General features: G+C 38.9%; 2 protein-coding genes across 5 annotated transcripts in view; both read left to right on the plus strand.

The window, feature by feature from the left end:
* The window catches only part of LOC131439265 (ecdysone-inducible protein E75), a 139,786-nt gene extending 131,427 nt beyond the window's left edge, over positions 1–8,359 (plus strand). For all 4 annotated transcript variants that reach the window (XM_058610069.1, XM_058610070.1, XM_058610072.1 and 1 more), the window contains one exon: positions 3,742–8,359. In XM_058610069.1, the coding sequence (XP_058466052.1) occupies positions 3,742–6,057 (2,316 nt within the window). In that variant the 3' untranslated portion in view covers positions 6,058–8,359. The remainder of the gene's footprint in view (positions 1–3,741) is intronic.
* Positions 8,360–11,967: 3,608 nt separating this feature from the next.
* On the plus strand, positions 11,968–12,861 carry LOC131438143 (uncharacterized). Its single transcript, XM_058607974.1, has one exon. The coding sequence runs from the start codon at positions 11,968–11,970 to the stop codon at positions 12,859–12,861; it is 894 nt and encodes a 297-aa protein (XP_058463957.1).
* The last annotated feature ends 4,497 nt before the right edge of the window (positions 12,862–17,358 follow it).

Below are 17,358 nucleotides of genomic sequence, written 5' to 3' on the forward strand. Positions count from 1 at the left end.
GCAGATTTGCCTAATTTTCGGAAATCGATTTGTCAAAAAATCAAAGCATCTATTATAGCGGATTTCAGAAATTTGGAAATTCCAGATTCGGAGCGTTTTTCGAAGTAATTCACTATCAACTGAGTACAAAATGTTTTCTTACCATATTCAAACACTCTTCTTCGTAAGCTGAGTATTCGTCTTAACTTTCTGTCAACTAGGCTTTCTAATCAATCTATCAACATTTACTTTTACCGCGATTGTAGCGAAGCTTGACGAAATATGCAAGCGTTCAGAGATCATTGCATAAATTAAACAGGGATATTAATTAATTAATTAAGGAAGGTCGCTTATTTTATAAGCATGTAAGCCCTGGCATGCGATACACAAATGTGTAACCTACGAAACGCAAGTACTTTTTCTCCCACGTGTTTTCGTCTGAGAAGAAAAAATAAAACTGGAGGGTTTTTACATGATTTACTTCTCGTCGCATGACTGCAAAAGCAGTCCGTCAAATCCATTAGGATGAAATTTTTAGTAGTCTAACAATCACAGTGCTACAATTTTCCGCAAGTTTATACTCAATCAAGCCACGCAACACACCAACGAATGTCAGCACACATTAAAAAAAATGCCCAACGGGGCTCCCAAAATGCCGATACGACGAAGTACGCCTTACCAAAACCTTGAACCCAGTTCGTCGACCTTGGCGTGCGGTGGTACTCAGAGTAAATCAGGAGCACTCGCGCGTCGCTTCGGTTGAGCGCAATAAAGGGCAAGCAAGTAAAGGAAGAGAATCGAATATAGGAGTTTGCCGTACGCGATAAGTGAAGAATATTTCGCTCGACGGCGCGCGTCCGTGATTTGTTTGCCTGCCTACATGCGTGACGAAAACGACGTCATATCGATCCGCTACCACAGACAAAGTGTTCGCACAAACACGCATGCTGCGCTCAGATACCACTCACCACCAGCAGAACAAACGACATGCTACTCGGCACTCAGCAGAGACCAGCGCGCGCTTTTTGTCTGCCTTTTCCTGCCAGTGTGAGAGATAATGATATTGACGCCTTTGATAACAAAATACCAAGCCTACTCTATCACCAAGGGAATCCAGGGAACATTTCTGCTTCCAGTAATTTTAAATGGCTAAACAAAAAGGTCACTTGGATCAATTTGATTCTCTCACACCTTTTAACGCAATAGCATCTGTCAACGGTAAAAAAATTGGACAAGTTTATACCCTTTCGGTGCCTAGTTCTGTGTTCTGCTTTACTGTTGGTGGTCGAATTAATGTCGGCGTCGTCGAAAGATACAAGTCGTTGGCCTTGGCGTGACCGAAAATAATTTTGCGAATATAATTCCTATCCCGTGTAGAATAGCTCTAGCTATAGAGTGACACGGTCATACATATATCAATAAATTTTCAAGGTCAACAAGGGGGAATCGTTTTCCTGTTCTCGCTCTCTCGAACTCAAATCGCGACTCGAGAGCTTCGCATGGGTACCACATCTTGTTGGTAGTGGTAGTGCCCGCGCTGAGCACGGTTCTCACCTGCCGTGCACGGAGGGAAATATGTGGTGACGTAATTGAGTTCGCTTCATGATTTATTTCCGTCTGGTTCTGTGCGATTTGGACAAAGGTCAAACGGGGCGCAATCGGAACGGTACCTGGGAGATTGTGTTCGATTTGTGTTTCGCGCGCTTGATTGATCACACGCAACTACGCAACAGCAGCTGCACTAACAGCCCCCGGAAGCAACACGAAGTAGTCATCGATGTTGGTTGAATCGGCCGGTGAAAAAGAGGGCGCTTCCGGGTAGGTAAAGAGCGTGATAGCAGCGACAGTTGCAGTAAAGCACTAAAACTGTTTGCTGAGCTGATCTATCGACTCGCTCGGTAGATACTTCCGCATTTTTTGTTTCAACTGTCCATTAGAGAAGGAGAGAGAGGTGACGGTTGATCACAATGGTTTACGGCAATATTTTTAGAGTATAACAAAACAGTTCCTATGGTCACTTATTTGATAATGGAAATTGGATATGTAAAAGTAAACTGCATGAGATGAAAACGTAACGTAAACATGATTTTCATTTAATGCCAATACTACATGTGACTACGAGAAATAGTTCCTGCATCGCAGAACCATGTCTGCAATCGATGTCTAATCCCACACTTATAGGATTAGAAAATTTATCTGTCCCGAGAGGCGAATGATCTTTACAATAAAATAGCTTAACATTGGTCTACTTTAGAACAACTTTAAGATATCAAGATTTCCTTAGAATTATAATATACTCAACATTTAAAAACAAGTATTTCAAATTAATGAGACCATAAGATATTTGAATTTTGTGAAAATAGATCATTTTGTCTCTAAGAATTCGATGAGAATTCCATTTTTTGAGTTTCTGACTGGCAACGAAAATCAGAGATCAACATAGCCGAAGTGAGTTTGTTTGGTAAAATCAACTTACAATAACTGCAAACTAAAAGAATTATGTGACTGGTTCTAAAGAATTCGCTTCTTCGTACATTGTCACTTATAATACTACGCCCATGAAATTGAAAAGTTTTACACTCATCGTCCTCTTTTTCCGGAATTGAAATTCGGGTTCTATGTGACCATGAAAACTGTCTGAGAAAGTACGGATGAACCTAATTTTCAGTGGAAATAATACAAAAGTCGGTATTAACATTTGATTAGGGCATATCGTACGATAGGCCCTTGCCCTAATGCTCACTGTTCGGCCCTACAACTTCCATATACACAATAGTCGATATACTCTCGTAGATGGAAGCCCAATCTACAAAATTATGCACAATAACATATGCTTGATCTCTATGTCTATCTCTATCTCGAGTAATCAGCATTATTTTTCCTAACTTTAAAAGGGCCTATCGCACGATATGTTAGTACCAAAGTGCTGAATATTTATTTTTTATTTGATAGGACAATCATAGGGTAGTAGGTGCACCTACAAACGTTCTTTATTAGATACAGTACGAACTTTTTGGCAACAAGTTTGGATTCTTTTTCAAATGGTGGAATGGTTTCGTCTACCAATATATTCTAAATATGTGCCGAAATTCCTAACACAACCATTTTGCGATCTCGACGAACTGATCCGAATGGACCTCAAATCATTCTTAGTGACTCAAAGCAATATATGAGAAATATCTGGTAACTGAAATCAGGAAAAAAATTATTCCGTCTCTTACGACACGGTAGGAGGAACTCAGTTCATTACTTACTATATTTGTTTACCGCCAGATGGTCCTGTCCGAAGCAAAAGAAAGGTGTTATTAAGCTACATCTAATTTTATATCGAAAATATTATAGGATATAATTTATTATATTTAAAATATTGTTTCACAATTAACTGAATAACAGTAATCCGAAAATACCAGAAATTAAACAGTATATATTCACCCTTGATTTCCAATTCAGTTTCCTTAGCAAACGAAATGAAAATTGAATACTGAAAGTTTCACATATGAAGCAAAAATAATATTTATTGAACCCCCCGTTAGAAAAATTCATAATCACATATTTCACTGCTAGCCTCTAAATACGGATCTTAAACGGTGGAATTTACGGGGATGACGTTTTCTCGACGACATCATCTAAGTAGGCGGTAATAGCGGTATCCAAGTTATTTCAATTATTTCGATCCCATGCTTCATTCGAAGTTTTTTTTTTGCAAAACTCTTCCTGCGATCACCGTGCTGATTATTTTTTCCGTATTTTCTTTCATTGCAGGCATGCCCTCTGAACCCGGCACCGGAGCTACAATCGGAGCAGGAGTTTAGCCAGCGCTTTGCTCACGTCATCCGCGGTGTGATTGACTTTGCCGGTATGATTCCCGGTTTTCAACTGCTGACCCAGGACGACAAGTTTACCTTGCTGAAAGCGGGACTATTCGATGCGCTATTCGTGCGCCTAATTTGCATGTTTGATTCGCAAATCAACTCGATTATCTGCTTGAATGGACAGGTGATGCGTCGAGACACCATTCAGAACGGAGCTAATGCACGGTTTTTGGTTGATTCGACATTCAATTTCGCGGAACGGATGAACTCGATGAACCTAACCGATGCGGAAATTGGTCTGTTCTGTGCCATTGTGTTGATTACCCCGGATCGGCCCGGTTTGCGGAATGTGGAGTTGATTGAGCGGATGTACTCGAAGCTGAAGGCTTGCCTGCAGTCGATTGTATCTCAGAACCGGCCAGATAAACCGGAGTTTATGCAAGAGTTGCTGAGAACGATGCCGGATTTAAGAACGTTGAGTACATTGCACACGGAGAAACTAGTGGTGTTCCGAACGGAGCATAAAGAGATGTTGCGACAGCAAATGTGGAGTGCAGAAGAAGAGCTTGCCAAGAGTCCTAGCTCGAACGGTACTTGGAGCTGCGATGGAAACATTGTAGAAGATGTGGCAAAAAGTCCGATGGGTTCGGTTTCCAGTACGGAATCAACCGAAACGACGCTGGACTATTCACATGCGGCTTCGTCGTTGAGTGCCTCGGCACCACTGCTGGCTGCAACATTATCCGGACAGTGTCCAATACGCCATCGAGCCAGTTCCGGCTCATCAGCCGAAGATGATATTATTGGTGGAGCGGCGCATTTGGCGCAAAACGGCCTAACGATTACTCCTGTAATCCGTTCGGTAGGAACACATCACGTACGATACAGGAAGTTGGACTCACCCACCGATTCTGGAATTGAGTCTGGCAACGAGAAGCATGATCATAAACCGGTCAGTAGCGGGTCATCATCCTGTTCAAGTCCGCGTTCTTCATTGGAGGATCAATCGGACGATAAACGGCACATCGTGGAAAACATGCCTGTTTTGAAACGTGTTCTCCAGGCACCGCCGCTTTATGACACGAACAGTTTAATGGACGAGGCATACAAGCCTCACAAAAAGTTCCGAGCGATGCGTCAACGGGAAAGTGAAGCAGAACCAGCTCCTTGTTCATCTTCATCCTCATCTACAATCACAATTTCATCACATTCACCTAAACCGTCATCGTCCTCTGGATCCTGTTCCAGTGCGTCAACGAATTCAGTGGTTTCAGCGCACAGCAGCAGCAGCAGCAACAGCAGCAGCAATTCACATGGAGGGCTACAGTCTCCTCCTCAGCAATCGCAATCCCAGCTTCATATGCATTTAACGCGTCCACTGCATCAGTCACCACACCAAAGCCTCCACAACAACAATCATCATCATCACCATCATCAGCTTTCTGCCACTCCTCCGGCAAGCCATCAGTCGTCTTCCTTGTCCAGTACCCACTCGGTACTGGCTAAATCGTTGATGGAACAACCGACGATGACACCGGAACAGATGAAACGTTCCGACATAATCCACAACTACATTATGCGAGAATCGCACCAACAGGCTCAGCACCATCCAACAGATCATCAAGGGCCACCCTACCGAGGTGGCTTACAGGTATGCAGTCCACGATCTTCATCGGTCTCACCACTGATGTCTAGCAGTAGTAATGGCAGTTCATCGTCTGCTTCATCGGCCACCGGAGGCTGTCCATTTTCCTCCTCGTCAGCGAGTACTAACGGTAGCAGTACCAGATGGCAAGGTGGACCTACGAGTGTAATTACAACCACCCGCCAACAAACACCTTCCCCGTCGCTCAATTCCACCGTAAGTGCTGATACTTCCTCTTCCAGCAGCAGTAGCATTCGCTACTTCCAGTCACCACATTCGACATCGATCTCGCCACCGGTTGCTTCTATGGCACCGGCTAGCACCACCATCGGTCCCATTGGATCTCCCCAGTTGTCGTCATCGATGGCAACAGCACCATCGCCGTCACCGCGCCTATTGGAACTGCAAGTTGACATTGCTGGTCACGGTTCCGGGGCGGTTGATGCTCCACTAAACCTCTCGAAAAAATCTCCCTCCCCAGCACCCAACCGTAGTATTGCGCTCGCTTCATCCTCCTCTTCTACCACCGCATCATTATCAATGAATGCTACAACCACAACCAACGGTGCGAATCCCGGAGGTCCCGTAACCACCATCCACAAGGTGCTACTGGAAGCATAAATCCTACACCGCGCTACACTATGATTGCAGTGAAACACATACAGAATACAAAATCAGAGGCAGATCGCAAGCTGTACAAAGTTTAAACTGTAAGAGAAACTATTCTGGTAGGATAGTATTTTATAACAAAACGGAAGAGCAAAATGAAAATATAAATTGGGTGAAGTCTGCTACTATTATTACTAGTACTACTACTATAACTACTACTACGACTACTACTACAACAACAACAAATACTACTATTAATAACTGTACATTGGAGAATCAGACATACTAAACAAAATGAAAACAAAAGCAAAATGTTGATATTTTATAAAGCATGCATGATAATATGAGGATCTCTATTTTTCCCCAAACTTCCAATTACAGGAAACGTAACACAGAAAACATGCGTGTGGAATACGAAAAAAAAAAGAATATGAATACACATCAAAAGATTCGTAAGTAAGGAGAGCAAACTGAGATAGAGATGAGCTAGGCTGGCTGGCTGGCTGGCCAGCAAAAAGCAAGCAAAGAGTTGTTGGTAAACCCGTGAGAAAGCAGCACTAGGAAAAAAAAGAAATAACAAGCCAAACACTAGAAGACAACCAGACGGAATGAAAAACAAACAAAACAATTAAAAATAAACAGTGTTTTCTTTAGACATTAGAACACAATAAGAGATAAAGATTGTTCCATACCGAAAATTAAAAACTCAACGATAAAGTGAAAATGAATTTGCAAAAGAGTGAAAACAGAAGATGAATCAACGCATCATCGAACTGTAAATACTGACGGAATTTAATCCCCCTCCGGTCCAACGTTTGAAACAAAACGAATGAAATGAAGCAGGAAGAATTCAAATATTCCAAATTTTACCAATTTTTTCTGGGTGTGTGCGCCCGAATAAAATGAAATAATATAAAATAAAGGAGTGAAAAATCATGAATCAAAGTTTTTAAGCAAATGGAGATGATATGAATTAGCTGATAGGAGATAAAACGATAAAGAAAATAAAAATCCGTACTCTAATGTAATACGAAATATGGAAGGGAAAAAATCCGTGAAATTATCAATTCGTTTTAATTCATTTCACTGCAGAAAAAAAAAGATTATTTAAAACTACTTTTTAATGAACGAAATTTGAGAATAGAGAGGAAACTCGAGCTGCAGCTTTTGCAGAAAACCAATTTAAACATGTTGTAAATAGTGTAATTAGAATTATTATTATAATTTTTAAAAATGAATGCACGCAGATTTTTATTTATTGAAACAATTGCTTATTTTCTAATTCTTTCATATTTTGTCCTTTATGTTTCCCAACAGCATTAAAACTGTTGTAAATAGCAATCGAAATGAAAGTGTTATGATTAAATTTAAACACACACACACATAGACGCAACACAACACACACACGTACGTGACCAAAATTTAATTTAATACGGTCGTTCTTTTAATTGTCGCAATTTGTTCGTTTCCTTTACTATTATGACTTTTTTTTAACAAGAGAAGCAGAAAACTGTATCAATACTAAGACAAAAAGGATCAATGTTTTTTTTAAGTAAAGAAGAGAACTAAGTTTAAAAAACTTGAAAGCAAGAAGGAACGCAAGCGGGAGTGATGCTATCAAATGAGAATACTATTAGTACTACTACTACGACTGCTGTCCCTAGTAGCCAGAGTGACTCAACAAGTGAGATGAAATTAAACAAGCGAAATGGATGGAAAAAGCAAACAAAACAAATGAATCACATCCAAACTACTGCAGATGGAAGAAAATAAGACGAAAAAAAAACAGGTGGCGAAAAAATGTGCAACAGAAAACAACCCTACACGCGTAAGCAAGAAGATTTAGTGTTAGAAATATAGCTGTGTAACATTTAAAACAAGAATAAAAGTTTAGTGTGAGCGTGGATTGAGCGAACGAAGCAAAAAGAGTAAGAAACAATCTGAAATTAGACATAACCAGAAAATACACACCGCCCCCTCCCAACAAACAAAAACACTCACTCACAAATGCATGCAAAATGCAAACAAAAAAAAAAACAAACTCCCTTATACCATTGTATGGAAAGTTAATCTATGGAGATAATGAAACATAGTAAAATACAAGATAATGAGCATCGGAGCGTGCAAAAAATCGAAGAACAACAATTGAATCGTAGAGATGCGAAAAAAATTGAACAAAAACCATTTTTGGAAGAACAGAAAATCAAGCAAACCGACAAACAAAACTTAAAAAAAACAGTTGAATTGAGGAATGATTGAATGAAATAAAGTATTAAATATTGCTTCATTGTTGCAATTATAATGAAAATAAAAATCTACTGGTTGTTATTTCCACTGACGAAAGAAATGCCCGTCCTCAAGTGCAGTGAACTGTGGCCGATTGAAACTTAAATTAATAAATCGTACTTAAAACTGGATTTCAATTGTATTTTATTTAGTAGCTGGCAAAGCGAACTGATTTTGGCTTGACCGGTTCCTAGTTTCCGTTTTTGTAAGTATCGGAAATAGTTATCAAAACCTCTGAACTGACTTTGTTCGTATATTTATTCCAGCTTCAATTAAAACACGGCTTACCAGTGATTTACAAGATGCTTCCTGCCCTGACCGAAAATCACGGAATATGGAATCGCGTTATATGATCAAATACGAATACCGGAAAACCGATGGAAAGAATTTCTCCGTACTGAGACTTGTCTCCTCGGATGTTATGTTCATTGGACATAACACATACAGAATCATACACAACACTGTGCATCTCGTTAGCCAAAGCGAATGCGGTATAGGTTTGCATGATGATATAAACTGAGTTACAAGCCCTTTTTTCATAAATACGTTTATTTCATAGGCAATATACATAAGTTTTTCTTCGCCGTGTCATTCACAATACATAGTACTTTAAACCTAACACATTTCGATTATCATATTAGTATTTTGGTATTCATTAGTTAATCTAAACACTGTTATCTTGCTTTGCTATTATAAACTACTGTTTTTTCGCTTTACGCTACGGTAATCCCGAATTCGGAGCGTTTCCGATTTGGATTCGGTCGCAAGTGTCAGTACCCGATCCAAGTTCGTTCCTCCTCTCTCATATCCAAACATTTTGGTCCTTCGCGTCCGGATACAATGGAGAAAAGTGAACTGGAAAAGTTGTGTGCGAAAAGAGAGGTTATGTTTGTCAAAGTAAAATGGGAGCTATCCGTTGCAGAATCGCTCAACATTCGGAATCCGTCCTACGAAGAGGTTTGCGAACGGAAGGACAAGCTCACGGAACTTGCCGGTAACTTCGATACAGTACCCAAGTAGCAATCCGCCACTAGTCTAGCCCAACTATGTTGCAACAAGAACACGAACATGTTTTTTTTATGTTATACTGGTTAAAACAAGGTGATAGCAGTCTTTCTTTATAACAGAAACGTTGCACTAGCTATCATTTGTAAGTTATCGTTACTTGATTCTAACATATCTTTAATCGAAGTTTTGGTTTTAGCTACTAGTTGAAAAAAGGTTGCGAAACCATTATAAATACATAAGCGTTTATGTAAATCGTTACTATGTGAATTGATGTAGTAATAACTTAGATATTATGAGATTATAACATATAATTTCTTCATTGATTCAGAACCTTTGTTGGCTTGAATATGGCAAACACAAAATGGAGTCTCAAGAAGTGTATGAAACATAAATAAAACCAGGATATTACTTTTTTTAAAAACTATTTTTTGCCGAAAATTTTGAAAGGCAGAATAGTCATTTTTGTTCTATGCACTGTCATAAACACGAAGAAAATAATGTAGGAATTGAACATCGATTGTGATAATTCTATAATTCTCATGATATATGAATTTAAAATGATGAGAAATCACTCTACTTGGAATAATTTTGAGCATTCTGAACATAGCGTTATTTTGTTGTTTATTTTTTATATCTTTATAAACAGATTTTGATTGAAGGCGCATAAAAAACAGTTAAGTAAAATTGAATTCCGCTCGACAGTTTTAAAATCGTTGTGAAATTTGTACCTTGTATCAAGTTTGTGATTTAAAGTACTCTTCTGCTTTTTTATTGATGATAGAAAAGTATTCTGGATTCATTCAATCTTTATAATGTCGATGGTGCCTAAGTTTCAACTAGTTTACTTGAAAACAAGTTATGAAAAGATAAGTTATTTCAGTATGGCATTACAACGTAACGACAACTTATTTTTAGCCGACTTAACAACTAGTAGAAATTGCGCTTTTTGAGTCATGCAAGTGGTTAGATGTTAGTAACAATCACTCAAATATCTGGTTGCAAACTAGTCACAAACAAGCTAGCGTAACAAAAATTGTTACTTGGGTACAGACCACGATAGCAGAAACTACCAGCAATCTAATTGATGTGGCGTCGGTGTTCAACTACCGATTGCAGATCGACGAAATTTACTTCAAAGCAAAGGGATTGTATACGGAAGAGAATCAAGATCGAATATCTAATTACAGCAGCGAATCAAGACAATCTATCAACGACTTACGGGATGCAATCAGAGCGCTTGTAAAAACTCAACGAACTTTGATTAGGCATCAAATTCAACCAAACTCTACATCCGCTGGCAGTCAAATGTCGTAAAGCTTCCTCAGCTGAATATTGCGGTATTTAAAGGAGATCGGACAAATTGGCATTCCTTCAAGGATTTATTTGTCAGAACAATACATAGCAGAACAGACCTGAAAGATTCACTGAAGATTCAGTATCAATTGTCGTAGTTGGACAGCGATGCGAAGAGAATGGTTAATTCGTTTCCTACCAGTGACGCCAACTACAAAGAAGCCTGTGATACACTGGAAGCGCATTACGATAAAAAGAAGTATACGGTGTTCGCCCTAGTTCGCGAGTTCATTGATCAACCGTCAACAACAACAGTAACTCAAAGCTCTTGGAAATGAGTTCGAATCACGAGACCCGTGGTTCATTCATATTCTACTGGAAAAAGTCGACAGAGAAACACGGTTTTTGTGGGCTCAAAAGATAATCGATGTAGACACTCCAACATTCGTCGATTTCTTGGAATTCTTGCACAAACGCTGCGATACACTAGAGACGTGCACAGCTTTCACGAAACGAGTAAACCGAGGTGGTATGAAGAAAGAATATTTGAAAACACATGACAGTGAAAGGGTGCGATCATTACACGCAAATGTATCATCATCATCAATCTGTGTCAAATGTTCGAAGGACCATCCGATCTACCATTGTGAACGATTCAAGGAAATGAACGTGGTTGCGCGTAGAGAGTTAGCACAATCATCGAGGTTATGCGCTTCAACTGCTTGCGCCCTTCTCATACAGCGAAGAAATGCTCAAGGTCGCTTCATCGTTCGTTTACCTATGGATGATTCGAAGCTCACATTGGGAAATTCTCTGATAGCCGATACCAGGCGATTAAGATGTATCGAACGCAATTTTGATAGTGACAGTAATTTCAAGAAGCAGTTCCTATCATTTATGCAGGAATACCAGGATTTAGGTCACATGGAAATTGTACCTGCAACGAAGATTGATTAGGACTGCTCGAAGAGTTACTAACATACCTACCTCACCATGGGGTCATCAAAGAGGACAGTATCACTACCAAATTACTGATAAACCCGTACAGCGCTTTCGTGTTTTGACAGTTACTTACGGTTTAAAGAACTCAGGATTCCTTGCGATGGCAGTCCGGTGCCGACTCAGTCAATGAGGCAAAACAGCTCATTAAACAGATCAACGAAATTCTCAGTGAGGCTGGTTCTACCCTCCGTAAATGGTGCTCTAACTCAGCAGCAGTCTTAGAGTCATTATCAGATACAATTACCAGTTCGATGCCAACCCAATAGTAACATAGTGAAAGCTCTTGGAACGCACTGGCTTCCAAAGGAAGATGTGTTCACGTTTAAGGTTACTATGCCAATCGATAGACCGAATACGAAACATCAACTATTATCCGATTCAGCCAAATTATTCGACCCATTCGGATGGTTTGCACCGGTGATTGTACGAGTCAAAATCCTTTATCAAAAATGTTGGCTCTACGATTTCAATTGGCACGATTTACTGCCACCCACCATCGAAGAGGAGTGGATCGAAGTTAAGAAAACACTACACCAGCTAGAACAGATCAAAATACCGAGATGGGCATCAAACTACAATAGCAATGTGCAGCTACACGGTTTTTCGGATGCTTCTGAAGAGGCGTATGCGGCTGTAGTATATTTACGATCAGTAGATTACAACAACGAGGTTCATGTCACCCTACTAGCAGCAAAAACGAAAGTTGCTCCAGTTAGACAAAATTCTATACCACGGTTGGAGCTTAAAGCAGCTGAACTGTTGGCGAAACTTATGAAGCAAGTTGCAGGACCACTGAAGAGATTCAATATCGAGCGGTATGCCTGGACAGACTCTACTATAGTCTTGCAGTGGCTATCCGGTCACCCCTGCAAATGGGATACGTATGTAGCGAACAGAACTTCTTTGATTTTGGACGTCTTGCCGAGAAAGCACTGGTCGCACGTCACATCAAAGAATAATCCAGCAGATTGTGCTTCGCGGGGCATATCCCCGTCCGATCTAGTCAACCACCCACTCTGGTGGACAGGGCCTGATTCATCTACGTGGAATCGTGAAGTACCTGATTATAATAACAGTGAAGATACACTGGAGGTACGTAAGCGATATAAAACACTAAATATTACCGTTAGTCTTCCAGTAACAACCAATGTCATCGAAAAACAAATAATAAAACAACGATCCAGTCTCATCGCGCAACTCAACCTATCCCGGATCGACGGTTCATAGCATAGGACGCTGGTCTATTAATTCAGATCTTAGTGTTCGTATGATCGTAGCACTGTCCATGCAACAGTCCTGTACACTTACGAGTCGGCTGCAAAGTCTGCTGAGAGAAAAGATCAAAATCCGCATTATTGCTCTGCTTTTGAGTCGAACTTTGTACATTTTTCACGGTTTTTGGTATCGTCATTTATGCGTCATTTGATGATTTGAATTTTTAAGATTTAACACCCTGTAGGTCTCCAGATGCTGTGGAGACGTATTGTTGATACAGCAAAGAACACCCCAGGCCTATAGCTGTTAGGTAAGGTAAGTAAGATCCAGATGCGGAAGTCAGTATCGGAAAACCGAATCTGCAAATCCGAGAAATTTATTATCCAATTTCAAAGAATTTGTTACTCATCACATGGTAACATATGAAAAAAAAATCTTGCAATTATCTTTCAACATTCATCATCCTGTATCTCCGGATCTGCAAGTCGAATCTGATTGACATGGGTGTAAGAAGTTCTGTTCTTCCAGCAAATCCCTTGAGTTCGAAAATACTTACCCCGATTCTACAATCCGACGGATTTCTGGTACGAACGACATGACATACACTTTCGTTCGAGTTCGAATTTCGCATTCTTTATTTCGATCGACTTGTATGATTCGATCGACTCTCGTTCGGGAACACTTGAAATTTCGAACACTAACCATCAAAGCTGTCGACACTATTAACACGTTCCATATTATTTATATTATTCATTTCTTAGTAAACGAAACCGTCACACTTGTCACCGTCAAATTAGAACGATTCTAAACCGAGCAGAAGTAATACGTACGCAAGTCGATCGAGTAATGTTTGAAAATTGAACAACTCAAACGAATGATATTCGAGTTCATACCTGACTCGAACGGAATGCAGAATGGAAGTTGCATATTCGATCCGAATATTTCGAATCGATACAATACAATTATATTGCAAAAACGAACCATGCTAAACTTGAAATTTTGCAAAATGTCCTGAAAAGGATTGCTGTGCACAGTCTTTTAAGTTTTAAGCTTTATGATGAAGCGCTCAAAATTCTTTTGAAGGAGGAAAAGTTGCTTCCAGGAAAACATCAATATCTCCGTTAAAAATGGACGGATTTCAACAAACTATGGCTTGTTTGATAGGTATTACAGCGATGTATCTAGATTTTGGAATCTATTTTGTTTTTGATGTCAATTAAGCTAGATATTGTCAAAAAACAAAAATTCAAAAATTTTGATATAAAACTTTATATAACTAAAAAGTGAACAACCTTGAGTGTGAACAACCACCGCTGGTTGCTACTCCGTTACTGATCGGGATTAGCTGAAATTGCACAGGGAGTTTCTAGATGATCCGACCTGGGACTGGTAAATCATCCTTCAATGTACATCTTCTTGGATCCCAGAATTTATTGATCAGTACCGGCGCCGGCCAGGCCCGAACGTAGATCGTCTAAGGAATGGGAAGGGATGTTACTAGAGGCCGTATATACTACTGCGCACTCCACAAGTGTCACGGGAGGAGGATATTTGTTAGTAAGAGTTTCAGTATTAGTATTATTCGCGCGACTCAGTATGTTCCGGTTTCAAGATGCTCGGATTCACCACTAAACTCACTGACTTCCCGAGTGAACGTTTCAACAATATCCTATATTGAAGTCCCGGGAAGTCTTGATTCACAGCTTTTTTTCGAGGAAACTAAAGAAAAATTTGCTATACTATCGCGTAAAGAATAAAAACTTCCCTATTTTTTATAAATGAAGTTATGAATAGGATTTAGAAAAAATAGTTGATTCATTGCATTGACATATTCTAAACAGTTGTTATAGAATCAATTTAAATCACCAAATAAAGGTCAATAGATTTCAAGCGCGTCTTGATTCTTTATTATTTCCGCTTTATTATTTTAATTATTTATTTAAATTATTAATTGGTTATATTGGTTGATCAGGGCAGCCGGCTATCTAGAAAAATATTAATTTATTGTTTGAAATATTAATATCAAGTGTTTTTTACAATGTATTCCATATACCGATATATGTTATCTCTGCTATTAACTTTGTAATATCAACGGATTTGCCCAATAGTTGATTTTTATCATTCAATTTATAATCCTGAAAGACAATCAATAACATGGAAAAAGAAAATATTCCAAATAAAACTTTTCTCCGAAGCTAGACGGAAATTGATAGGTTGAATGAAGAGATAATTTAGTAAAATAGAGTAATAGAGTGAAACATTGAAAATATCTGATAACTGAAAGGAAAAAAACTCCTGCAATTGTCGCCTTTTACGACATGGCAGCAGGAACCCAGTGGATTTATTCTTGATCCATTTTTTCTGCCGGATTCCCCACGGCATCTAGGCTGGTACTGTCCGGAGAGAGCTAATAGGTACTATCAATCTCCTAGTGGACCCCAACCCGTATTACTAAAAATGTGAACAACCTATCGAAGAACTAAAAACGAAAGCGTTTTTTGCTGACAAAAAGACCTTTCATTTGCAGCTAGTCCGGTCCGGGTTGACGGCTTAGTGCAAACTTGAACGTAAAGTTAATGCTATTTGCAAAACACTGTTTAATTGGCACTGAAGCGCCATGGCTTTGCTGACATGCCGAACGAAAGCATTTTTAATTGAATACCACAGTATTAGGGGTAGATGGGGTAAAACGTACCCCCTAAGGAAATGTAGCTATATCTTAACTATAGACAATCATCCCTATTCTGTACGTCGATCGATTCGAAATATTCCGATCGAATGTGCAATTTCCATTCTGCATTCCGTTCGAGTTGGGTATGAACTCGAATATCATTCGTTCGAGTTGTTCAATTTTCGAACATTACTCGATCGACTTGCGTACGAATTACTTCTGTTCGGTTTATAATCGTTCTAATTTGTTTATACAAGTGTGATGGCTTCGTTTACTAAGAAATGAATAATATAAATAATATAGAACGTGTAAATGTTGACAGCTTTGATGGTTAGTGTTCGAAATTTCAAGTGTTCCCGAACGAGAGTCGTTCGAATCATACAAGTCGAACGGAATAAAGAATGCAAAATTCTAACTCGAACGAAAGTGTAGATTCGTTCGTATCACAAATCCGTCGGATTGCAGAATCGGGGTGAATAGCACGAAAGAGTTGCATGCATGACCGTAATCATTACTTCTCAAAATTACATACAAATACTCGCTGAATGCATTGAAAAATAGATGAAATATCTTATTTTCCAAAACCCTTAAAAATTGTTTATTGAAATATATACGGGGCATGACGCCCGGTCGCGGAAAATATGAAAAATATACATTCTAAATTACGCGAAGTGACGATTATCTGAACATAGAGGCAGGATGATCTTAAACATCCATCAAAACAATGGATTAAAGCTCATGACAACTACGGGGCAATATGCACTCTCATAAATCTTCTCCTTCTGATTTAAAGAAAGCTTTAGACTTTTCGTTGACAAAATATTTGCCAGGTGGAAGATTGTTCACTATTATTCATTAAATTGACAACTCATGGATAATATTTGTAAGCGAAGTCTTGAGCATTTTGCCTCACACAATTCGGGTCGTTTTACCCCCCAAAAATATGAAACGATATATTTGACGATTTTTCTATCAAATTGCAAATACATCGTCTGTATTAGAACTAATTTTAGAAACCCGAATTCTTGGCAAAGAAGTTCTGTGGTTACATAATTAAAATCGTCTTCCTAACCCCAATAAATTACTATGGAACGAACATAAAAAATTGCTTATAATAGAGACATAATTGGTTTTTTTTTTTTAATTTTTCCAGATATGATTAAACCATCGCTACCAAAATTTTATAGTAATCTGTTGTTATGACGGAATTTCAGTGTAAAAAATTGGTAACTTTTGAGGTGCATTATGCCAGGAAGTTACGTTTTACCCCAACTTCCCCTATATCTGAGAATATGATTCATATGAGAAAAACATCATGATACCACTATAGATATAAGGGGCTGTCCATAAAAGACGTCACGCCGCAAGGGGGAGGGGGGTGTTTCATAAAACGTGACTTTTTGTGACAGGGAGGAGGGGGGGAGGTTTTTGGAATGTGACGTCCAATATTTTCAATGAGCGCATTTTTGAAATACCTAATTATATTACTGCTTTGCCCTATTTCCTGAAAAAATCTCCACAATAAACGTTTACATTCTATAGAAAAACGTGTTGATGTAAAAGCTTCTTCTTGTAAATTCGGAAATGAGTGATGCAGGAAATCATTTCTGTTGTGATCAGCAAAAGTGCACGGAGGAGCGAGTAAATTAGCGAAATTAATAAATTTTGCTAAATATGAGTAAAAAAGAAAAAGATGCCTTCGAACGGTTTAACTTAAGTTATGCACTGACAATTTTTTCAGTAATTTGATTTTCTAGCATTGATAATAGTATATCATAAGAATTTCTCTTATCTGATTCTGATGCACTTTATTCAATTGTACTCCATTTGAAAAAGGG

The sequence above is a fragment of the Malaya genurostris genome, chromosome 3 (genome assembly GCF_030247185.1).
Source record: "Malaya genurostris strain Urasoe2022 chromosome 3, Malgen_1.1, whole genome shotgun sequence".
Taxonomy (NCBI): domain Eukaryota; kingdom Metazoa; phylum Arthropoda; class Insecta; order Diptera; family Culicidae; genus Malaya; species Malaya genurostris.